The 11,300-nt window shown below is 46.7% G+C and overlaps 1 protein-coding gene across 4 annotated transcripts in view; it reads left to right on the top strand.

The window, feature by feature from the left end:
- Positions 1-266: 266 nt before the first annotated feature.
- LOC147258108 (dickkopf-related protein 3-like) overlaps positions 267-11,300 on the top strand; it is a 15,732-nt gene continuing 4,698 nt past the window's right edge. For 2 of the 4 annotated variants that reach the window (XM_086207976.1, XM_086207974.1), the window contains exons 1-3: positions 320-883; positions 5,933-6,055; positions 6,229-6,309. In XM_086207976.1, the coding sequence (XP_086064102.1) occupies positions 338-883; positions 5,933-6,055; positions 6,229-6,309 (750 nt within the window). In that variant the 5' untranslated portion in view covers positions 320-337. The other 2 variants (XM_086207977.1, XM_086207975.1) reach the window with 2 other exon arrangements.

Genomic DNA, 11,300 nt, shown 5'->3' with positions numbered 1-11,300 from the left:
TGTCTGAATTTTTCTTCCGGGGAATGCTGTTGTAGATGTGAGCCACTGACTCTGCTGATTAATAAGCAGTTTATTAGTGAATATGGTATCAGCGTGTGTGTGTTATATTTATAAGGGCGGCGCGGTGGAGCAGTGGTCCTCACTGTGGACCCCCCAGCAAGAGGGTTGTGGGTGGATACTAGTACTGCATATAAAACGGAGTAGATGTGTCTAGATTAAATTATGGCAAAACAGTCGCAACACCGCCACCTACTGTCATAGCGGGAAGGCTTGGGAACGACACAGAAGAGAGAGGAACTTGAGGTGAGTCAGACTGTCCCGACACAAACTCTCGCCTATGCCTCTGCTTTGCTGTCTGCTGTGTTGCAGAAGAGAGAGGATCTTATTGTGGAGAAACAAACCCCTCGGAATCCACCTGAGTGTCGTCTGTCACGCATCAAGCCACGGTGGTGTGGAGCTGCATTTCCAGAGAAAAGTGACCTGTCGTGTGTGTGCGTGTGTGTGTGTGTTAACAATCCAGAACGGTGCGATTTGGACACCAGCACCAGCGCCGCTGGCCCGGATTGGTTCCAGTCGCTACTTCCACTTTCCACCACTCCTACTCAGATTTTCCAAATTAAACGGATCCAGCTGTGAGCAGCTGTGCGTCACCAGCGTTCAGACTCTGGGAGGAGAAACACCGAGAAAGATGTCCGGTAAATTGCTGCTGTCGGTTTTTTATCGTGTGCTCTTGCTGTGGGCCACCGGGAGCAGGGCCGATTTCCTGCAGGACTCCCTGGAGCGCGGGGCGGTCAGCTTGAACGACATGTTCCGAGAGGTGGGGGAGCTGATGGAGGACACCCAGCACCTACTGGAGGAGGCGGTGGACCAGGTCGGGATCAAAGTAGGCTCGCTCAGTATGGACACACTTCCAGACAGAAAGATCACCGGGGTCTCGTGATAATACCGTTACTGAGGTGACGTCTTCCTGCATGGGTCTCCCAAGTAGCTGCTTCAGTCGTAGTAGTAGTAGTAGTAGTAGTAGTAGTAGTCATAGTTGTAATAGTGGTATTCGATGTAATTCTTTGAATAGTAGCAGTTGTGCTATTAATAAAAGTACTATCAATACTTATAGTTGTAATAGTTTTAATAGTATCTGTAGCAATAGTAGTTTATGTAGTTGTAATAGTAGAAATAGTAGTAATAGTAGTAGTCATTGTAGTTGTAATTGTAGATGTTGTAATATAATAGTAGTAGTTGTAATAGTAAAAGTTGTAAAAGTAGCAGTCGTAATAATAGTTGTAATAGTAGCAGTAGTAGCACCAGAAGTAGTAATTGTATTTGCAATACTTGTCGTAGTAATATAAGTTGGAATTGTAGTCGTAGTAATACTAGTTGTTATAGTGGGAGTGGTAATTGTAACAGTGGTATTAGCAATAGTTGTAATAGTTGCAACAATAGCAGTGATAATACTGAAGCAGTACTCAGACTAGTTGTGATGGTAGTAGAAGTTTGTAGTAGTATTAATAGCAGTTGTAATAGTAGTAGTAATAATAGCAGTAGTGATAGTTGTAACAGTTGTGGTTGTAGTACAAGTTTTAATAGCTCTAGAATCAAAAGTAGTAATTAGGGACCCTATCATGTTTGATTGGCAGAACAACACATCAGCAGCACTAAAACACTACAAACACCCACGAACCAGTGTCCCAGCCCCCCCCCCCAAACACCCATGAGGCAGCTGGGCCAGACGGCCTGGAGCTGTTTTCACATCCACACCATTCAAAACCTGGTCCTGGACTGTTCTTGCTGTCAATGAGCGCCCAATATGAGCATCATCTAATTTCACCCCCTGAACATGCATGAAATTCACCACAATTTGGCACAGTTGTCCAGTCTGGCTAAACATTCACTAATCTAAAACAAAAACACCACAAAAGTCTATAGCGCCACCTAGGGAGCCACACAAAAAAAAGATAATTTTTTATAATTTAGAGCGTTATAACTCCTCACACGAAAGTCCCACAAACATGGGACCAACACCGTTGGACTCGTCTCATCAAGACAAAGAATTCATAAACTCCGACCCCTCACCTGTCTACAACAGAATGTCCACAAATTGGACAAAACTGTCAAAATCAGGACTTTTTTTACTCCCCGAACAAAAATTATCTCCTCCGACACCAATAATGGTATCACTTCCAAACTTTCACGCATTACTCTCCCAGCTGTGCTGATTAAAAGTTGCTAAAAACTTTGTAATACGTCACTCGGTGTCCATTTTACAAGCCGTCAAAGTGGGGGAGACACGTTTCACGCTTACAATGGAAGTCTGTGGGGAGAGCGTGTCCTCTCAGGGTACATACTGTCAAACAAATAATTCTCACATCTACACCATCCATTCCACAGCTTTTAAAAAGACACCACTGTATTCCTGACAAAAATCCCTACAAAAATATGATATTATGTGTCACTTTTGACCAACGTATGCCGACTTATTCAGCTTTTCCACACTACAATTCTGTTGCTCCTCCTCTCTCTCCGCTCTAGCACAGATCAGAGACAGAGCAGTGGGGAGGGGTTCTTAAAGGGCCAGCTCTCAGCTCTGCTCTCTCTCTAGCACAGATCAAAGACAGAGCAGTGGGGAGGGGTTCTTAAAGGGCCAGCTCTCAGCTCTGCTCTCACTCCAGCACAGATCAGAGACAGAGCAGTGTGGGAGGGGTTCTTAAAGGGCCAGCTCTCAGCTCTGCTCTCACTCTAGCACAGATCAGAGACAGAGCAGTGGGGGAGGGGTTCTTAAAGGGCCAGCTCTCAGCTCTGCTCTCATTCTAGCACAGATCAAAGACAGAGCAGTGGGGGAGGGGTTCTTAAAGGGCCAGCTCTCAGCTCTGCTCTCACTCTAGCACAGATCAGAGACAGAGCAGTGGGGGAGGGGTTCTTAAAGGGCCAGCTCTCAGCTCTGCTCTCACTCTAGCACAGATCAAAGACAGAGCAGTGGGGGAGGGGTTCTTAAAGGGCCAGCTCTCAGCTCTGCTCTCACTCTAGCACAGATCAGAGACAGAGCAGTGGGGAGGGGTTCTTAAAGGGCCAGCTCTCAGCTCTGCTCTCACTCTAGCACAGATCAGAGACAGAGCAGTGGGGAGGGGTTCTTAAAGGGCCAGCTCTCAGCTCTGCTCTCACTCTAGCACAGATCAAAGACAGAGCAGTGGGGGAGGGGTTCTTAAAGGGCCAGCTCTCAGCTCTGCTCTCACTCTAGCACAGATCAGAGACAGAGCAGTGGGGGAGGGGTTCTTAAAGGGCCAGCTCTCAGCTCTGCTCTCACTCTAGCACAGATCAGAGACAGAGCAGTGGGGAGGGGTTCTTAAAGGGCCAGCTCTCAGCTCTGCTCTCACTCTAGCACAGATCAGAGACAGAGCAGTGGGGGAGGGGGGGCTCTTAAAGGGCCAGCTCTCAGCTCTGCTCTCACTCTAGCACAGATCAGAGACAGAGCAGTGGGGAGGGGTTCTTAAAGGGCCAGCTCTCAGCTCTGCTCTCACTCTAGCACAGATCAAAGACAGAGCAGTGGGGGAGGGGTTCTTAAAGGGCCAGCTCTCAGCTCTGCTCTCACTCTCTGATCAGACTCAGGCTCGTATCTCCTAAACTACAAGGCCCAGGGATTTGCAAATTACACCGTTGGATTCAGGCCGGTGTCAAGGACGCAGCCGCAGGCCACGCAGGGGCTCAGGCCCTAACAATGCTGCTTGCAGCTTTAATTAGGGCCTGAGCCAGTCCCTGGCGAAGACCCTATTATGTTTTGAAGTCACACTCACCACTTCAAAAGTTAATTTGACCCCCTAAACATGCATGAAAACTCACCAAATTTGGTAAGCACATTGGGTGCGGCGAAAAATTTGATAATTAAACAAAAAAGAGGCGGTCTACTCAATAGCGCCACCTACATACACAAAAAACCACGCCACAGACTGTAGGAATGTCCTACAGACATGGGAAAAACACCATTGAACTCGTCTCATCAAGACGGATAAATCATACACTCACACCCCTGACCTAACTGTAACAGGATGTCCACAATTTGGACACGAATGTCTAATTTTGGACAATTTTGCGCCCCGAACAAAATCTATCTCCTCCTTAACCGTAAATGCCAGGGCTTCCAAACTTTCACACTTTACTCTCCCAACTGTGCTGATTAAAAGTTGTTCAAGGTTAATATACTACGCACTCGGTTTGGATTTTATGAGCCGTCAAAGTGGGGGAGACACTTTTCGCCTTACAATGGAAGTCTATGGGGAGAGCGTGTCCTCTCAGGGTACATACTCTCAAACAAATGCTTCTCACATCTACACCATACATTCCACAGCTTTTAAAAACACACCACTGTATTCCTGACAAAAATCCCGACAAAAATATGGTATTTTGTGTGACTTTTGACCAACGTATGCTGACTTATTCAGCTTTTACACACTACATTTCTCTGAATCCTCCACTCTCTCCACTCTAGCACAGATCAGACACAGTGCAGCGGGGGAGGGGTTCTTAAAGGGCCAGCTGGCAGCTCTGCTCTCACTCCAGCACAGATCAGAGACAGAGCAGTGGGGGAGGGGTTCTTAAAGGGCCAGCTCTCAGCTCTGCTCTCACTCCAGCACAGATCAGAGACAGAGCAGTGGGGGAGGGGTTCTTAAAGGGCCAGCTCTCAGCTCTGCTCTCACTCTAGCACAGATCAGACACAGTGCAGCGGGGGAGGGGGTTCTTAAAGGGCCAGCTGGCAGCTCTGCTCTCAGCTCTGCTCTCAGCTCTGACAGAGATGGCAGAGAGCCAGCAAAGAAGGGAGGGGCTCTTAAAGGGCCGGCTCTCAGCTCTGCTCTCACACTGTGCAGCGCACTGAGGCTCGTATCTCCTAAACTACAAGGCCTAGGGATTTGCCGATTACACCGTTGGATTGGGGCCGGCGATCCGGCCGCGGTTAGGCGGGGGCTCAGGCCCTAACAACGCTGCTTGCAGCTTTAATTATATTTGTAGCAGTAGGAGTAATATTAGTTGTGATGTTGCAGGTGTAAAACATAATAATCCATCCATCCATCCATCCATTCATCATCCATCCATCATCATCCATCATCCATCCACTCATTCATCCATCATCCATTCATCATCCATCCATCATCATCCATCATCCATCCATTCATTCATCCATCATCCATTCATCATCCATCCATCATCATCCATCATCCATTCATCATCCATCCATCATCATCCATCATCCATCCATTTATTCATCCATCATCCATTCATTCATTCATTCATCATCCATCCATTCATCCACAGGGAGAACATGCAGACTCCCCACAGAAAGACGCCGTGCTCCAGCTGGGGCTCCACCCACAACCTAACCTGAACCCTAACTGTGCTGCCTCACTTTTAGTAACAGTAGTTGTAATTGGTGTCATGGTAATAGTACTTGTAATATTAGTAGTTGCAGTAGCAGTTGTAGTTGTAATAGTTGTAATAGTAGTAGTGATAATAGCAGTTATAAAAGCTGTAGTCATCACAGTAGTAGTGGTAGTTGTAAAATGTATTGGTAGAAGTGGTAATTGTAGTAGTAGTAATAGTACTTGTAAAAGCTGTAGTCATGGTAGTTGCAGTGGTAGTAGTAGCTGTAATTGTAGTTGTAGTAATAGTAGCTGTCATTAGTCGTATTAGTATAGTTGCTGTCGTAGTAAAAGTAGCAGTTTTAGTAGTAGTTGAAGAATGAGAAATAATAAATGTAGTTGCGTAGTTGTAGTAGTAGTCGTCTCCATCAAAGCTGCTAAGACGCATCTGTGGGAATCTTCATGTCATTCAGGAAGTGATGTCAGAGCATACATGTCCTAAAATCCTCCACCCTACAGAGGTTGAACCCTAGTATTTCCTGCATTGTACTTGATGGATCCTCAGTCTCCTCTGACCCTCGACCCCACAGATAGACACTGAGAGCGCCAAATCATCTTTAATGTCACTGGATCTGCAGCAGCACCACAACGAGACCCGAACGAGGCTCCAAGATGGAGACAGACCAGTTCAAGTTCTAGACACGGCTGACGAGGTGGGAGTTTCCAACATGCTCATCTGTTCTTGAGTTGTTGTAAATCTGCTTCATCTCTTACCTGAGGTTTTGTTGTTTTAGTCGGTTTGAGTGACAGGAAGTGTCTTTGGCACCAGCAACACCAGCAGAGAACTTTTGCATTCAAGCCTCAGGGACTGTTTTTGTCTGTTTAGGAAACTCACAGCCAAACAGGAGCGACGGATGCGTCTCACATGCGTAAGCAGATCTCTGGCCAGTGGAACAGTGTGGATCATGTGAGTGTTGCAGATTTACGACAGCAAAAAAGTGCCTGTCCATCGAACTGGATGTGTTGATAATCATGGCGGTGCTGCTGTGCATGCGATGACTAGAGTCCTCTGACATCTGCGGGAGCTCCTGGTGTCTGCTGAGGCTGCGCCAGAGCGCCAGCACTGGGAGCTGGTGTCTGAATCTCCTGACATTCATTTGGTGTTGTAATAATCTGAAAAATCAGCATTCAAGTAGGAAAATGCAGTACGTCTGCTGTCATGTGGTTTAAAGATTTAACAAATGAACACTTTTCCTTGCACTGCTTCCACAAACACAGGAAATAGGACAAACGTGACACGTGGCCCTCCGTGAGTCTCGAACCCGTTCCTCTCTGAATAATCCACCCTGGTCCTAACATGATGATTACTGATAATACAAATGCCCTGAATGGTCAGTCAGAATTAATGTGTATGTCCGTGGCTGAGAGGTTTTCTGCTTGGTAGCGTCTGGAGCTCAATGCTCTCTGTGTCTCCACCACTGTTAGAAAGGATGACATCACCCAAACACTCACCATATAGTTTTCATACTGGGCTTGTGTGGATCGAGGTCATAATTGCTGCTTGCTGCTGTTGAGCCATTTGACTTTACAACAGTGGGTTTGATCTTTTACTTTCCTGGCAGCTGGACAGAAAGTGGTTATGTTAATAGAACTTGATGCTGGAAAAAATGTCTGGGAAGGAAGTGGTGGCGTGCCAGGCAGGGAAAGGTCTGCTCGCTTGAAATGACTCAAGCTAGCAGGCAGTCTCACTCTCCACCCGGACTCACAGGAGTCATTGAAGAGTCTCTTATTGTTAAGGTGAGGATGCCCAGACTCCTACCAAGATTAATGTTGGTTGGTTTAGATCTTCATGATCCAAAATCTCAGCAAATGTTCCTCCAGTCTTTGGCGTCATGCTAACTTCACACAGGACAAGAGACCTGCTACTGTTTCAATTCATGTGAAGGAGAATGGAAAGAAAAGCAGCCCCGTCAGCATGGCTGTTCAGCCCCTCTGGTCCTCCAGCTCAGACCAGCGTAGAGCTGCTGAACCAGTGTCGACCCTCGTCTTGCTGCTTTGTTGGTCTGACAGTATTTAAGACGTTAAATGTTTCTCAGACATTCCTCTGGTTCATCAGTATCTGAAGCTCCTGAGCTCCGGGTCGGTGACACACCTGGTACACCTGGTACAGGCCTGCTCACGCTGCCGGCTCCCTCGTCCCTCAACCGCTTGGAGTCTAGACACTAGCAATGTTTTGGACCTGATGAATTGTATTAAATAATTATTTGACCACGATTATGTTTTTTTCAGGTAAATTTAAACTTTCATTCTGCACCCTTCAAAAAGTTCTGTGGATAATTTTTTTTGGTTATTGTTTTCTTCAAATTATGTTCTCTTTCACCTTTAAGTGTAGATGATTGATTTCAAATGCAATTGGTATCTTTGCTTAAATAGCTACAATATATCATTGACGTCAGTTTTATTCAGAGTTTTACTGTATTATATGGAAAATAACTTGAATTCCATCATCAGCTGGAGCCTCTTCAGGTCTGGAGCCTCCTCCAGCAGCACCAGGATCTGGGATGAGGGGAGAAGAAGAGGAGTTAGTAACACGTCTGAGGACAGGAGGAGGAGAGAGAAGCCCAGTGCATCATGGGAGATCCCAGCAGTCTGAGCCTATAGCAGCAGATCTAAGGGCCAGCCTAAGCAGTCCTGACTATAAGCCTGATGAACAAGGTGGTCTTAAGTCTGCTCTTAAACAGAGAGGGGGGGTCTGGGTCCTGGACTGAAACTGGGAGACGGTTCCACAGGAGGGGAGCCTGATAGCTGAAGGCTCTGGCTCCATTCTACTGTTAGAACTCTAGGAACCAGCAGGAATCCTGCATCCTGGGAGTGAAGGGTTCTAGCTGGATCATAGGGGACTAGGAGCTCGGTCAGGGATGAAGGAGCCTGACTGTTGAGGACTTTGATGGTAGAAGAAGAATTTTAAATTCTGTTCTGAATCTGACAGGGAGCCATGCAGAGAAGCAGTCCAGGAGAGACCTGGTCTCTGCTACCAGTTCTAGTCAACACACGGCAGCAGCATTCTGGACCAGCTGGAGAGTCTTTAGGGACTTATTAGTCCAGCCTGGTAGGAGGGAGGTGCAGTAATCCAGCCTGGAAGTGACAAAAGCAGGGACTAGTTTTTCTGCATCTTCTTGAGCCAGGATGTGTCTGATCTTAGCGATGTTATGTAGATGGAAGAAGGCGTCCTGGAGATTTGTTGAATGGGGGAGTTAAAGGGTCCTGGTCAAAGAGAACTCCTAGGTTCCTACGGTGGTGCTGGGGGCCAGGGTGGTGCCATCCAGGGTACCTGTCTCATCAGATCAGGTGGTCCTCAGGTGTTTGGGCCCAGCACAAGAACTTCAGTTTACCAGAGTTTAATAAAGGAAATGATGGTCCTCCATGTTTCCTGTCCTTCAGACAGGCCTCCAGTTCAGTCAGCTGGTTTGTTCCATGTGGATCATTGATGAGTTCAGCTGAGTGTCGTCTGCACAGCAGTGAACATTAATGGAGTGTTTCCTGATCATGTGACCTAGAGGAAGCAGGTACAGGGTGAAGAGGACTGGTCCAAGCACAGACCTTTGTGGAACACCAGAACTGACTGTAGTGGTCTCAGAGGAACCATCATTAACTAGTACCAACTGAGATGACCTAGTAAATATAACCTGAACCAGTTTAGTGTGGTTCCTTTAATACCAGTGACAGGTTCCAGTCACTGTAGAAGGATATGGTGATCGATGGTACCAAAGCTGCACTGAGATCTAATCAGACCAGCACAGAGACCAGTCCCTCATCTGGTACCAGTAGGAGGTCACTGGTACCTTTGACTAGTTCTGTTTCTGTGCTCGGATGAACCTGGAACCTGACTGAATCCTCCAATCAGCTGTTGCTGTGGAGAAGTCACAGAGCTGTTTAGCAACTGCTTTCTCCAGAACCTTGGAGAGAAAAGGAAGATGTGATTTTGGTCTGTAGTTGGTAGAACTTCTGGATCCAGGCTTGTTTTTTGAGGAGGGTTTAATTCCTGCCACTTTAAAGGACTGAGGGACGGAACCAGATACCAGCGCCATATTGATCATATCTAAGAGGGGGGGGGGGCTAACGAGGGGAGAGAGTCTTGGAGCAGCTTAGTTGGGATGGGGTCTAGGAGACAGGTGGAGGTTTAGAGGAGGACATTATTGAACTGAGCTCATGAAGGCTGATGGGAGAAAAACTACCCAAGTGTGTGTCTGGTCCTCCAGCTGCCTCTAAGGTTCTGGGTTCTAGGGGCCATGTCGTCAGCTGATGGCAGCAGGAGAAGAAGTTTCTCTCTAATCAGGAGAATTTTGTCATTGAAGAAGTCCATGAACTCTTTGCTGCCCAGGGAAACAGGACTACTTGGTTCAGTAGAGCTGTGGCTCTCTGTCAGTCTGGCTCCAGTACTGAAGAGGAACCTGGGTTGTTCTTGTGTTCCTCTATCAGTGCTGAGTAGTCGGCTGCTCTGGTTCTACCAAGGGCTTTCTTCTAGGTTCTAAGGCCATCTTGCCAGACTACATGTGACTTCCTTAGTGGAGTGTAGTTGATCAGTCCAAATTCCAAAGTGATTGATTGGTGGTCTGATAAAAGCGTTCTGTGGAAACACAACCAGATGTTCAGCTTCAGTTCCACATGTTAGGAGGAGGTGGAGGTGTGGTTGTGACAGTGAGGGGTTCATGGACTGACTGATGGACACCAGTTGAGTCTAGAAGAGAGAGAAATGCAGTACCAGACTGTGGTTATCAACATCCTCATGAATACTGAAGTCTCCTCCAATCATGACTTGATCTGATTTAGAACTAAACTGATAGAAACTCTGAGGATTCAGATCAGAATCCAGAGTCAGGACCAGGAGGACGGTCCTCAATCATCAGAGAGGCTGGAGAGTTTCCAGGCTGGAGGAGACAAACTGAGAATCAGGCTTTCAGATGAATGGAAACTTCTTCTGGTTTGGGATTTATTCCTAAACTGGTGTCAACAATGGCAGCAGCGCCACCTCCTGGGCCAGAGCCTGGAGGAATGTGAGTGTTCCTGTGACTGGAGGAGTGGATTCATTCAGACTAGCATCCTCATCGTCACCAGCCAGGCTTCAGTGAGACTCAGCAGGTCAACACAACTGTCAGGTATCACTTCATTCACTGGTTCAGTTTTCAGCATCAGAGGTCTGATATTCTATCGTCCTCATCTAATTCTGATCTTCTGTTGAGTTAATTTAGTGGCTGAGTTAACTTTGATCAGGTTTTTCTGATTGACTCCTCTACAGTAGAACTGGAGTGAATAAACAGACATGGGGGACAGACACAGTCTCTATGGGGTGTTGGTGGGTAGCGTCCCCCTAGTGGACGCCCAGAGAAGCGTGTAAGACGGCTGCTCTACTTCCTGGTCTGAACTCAGAGTCCATGCGACTAGTTTGTTGTCACTGTTCTCCGTGTATGTGATATCAGAGTTGCTGTGAAATGCCATCTTATACATAACGGAGCACTCACTCGCCACTAAATAACTGATTGACTGTGAGAAAGCAGATCCTGGTGTACAACAGTCTGACATGTCTGAGGAGGAGAATTCTCACAATGAATCAGGTGATCCAGTAAAACGAGTCTTTTTCACAGAACGTCCATCAGGATTGTTGTATTTCATCAAGCGTTCTCAGTGAGGTTCAATATCTGCAGTTAAAAAATTCTGGGAAAAAAACAGGACATTCAGTGCTGCTGGATAACCGCTGTGTCAATACACAATGGAATCTCATGACTTATGGTCAATTTTTTGGTGAGAATTGGTGAGTGTTGGCCCTGTTAAATCCACATTTCTTCAGTGTTATCAATTCGGCAGTTTCCATGGAGATGGCGTCTGGCAGGCACAAATACTGTGAGCTAATTAGACAGAACTATAAATAGAGCCATGACTGTATTTTGTGGTGGTCATGCT

Source organism: Aulostomus chinensis, chromosome 7 (assembly GCF_037954235.1).
Source record: "Aulostomus chinensis isolate RoL2024-O1b breed Wild chromosome 7, RoL_Achi_v1.0, whole genome shotgun sequence".
Classification (NCBI taxonomy): Eukaryota; Metazoa; Chordata; class Actinopteri; order Syngnathiformes; family Aulostomidae; genus Aulostomus; species Aulostomus chinensis.
Note: the sequence above shows the minus strand (reverse complement) of the source record. Positions and strands in the feature narration are given on the sequence as shown.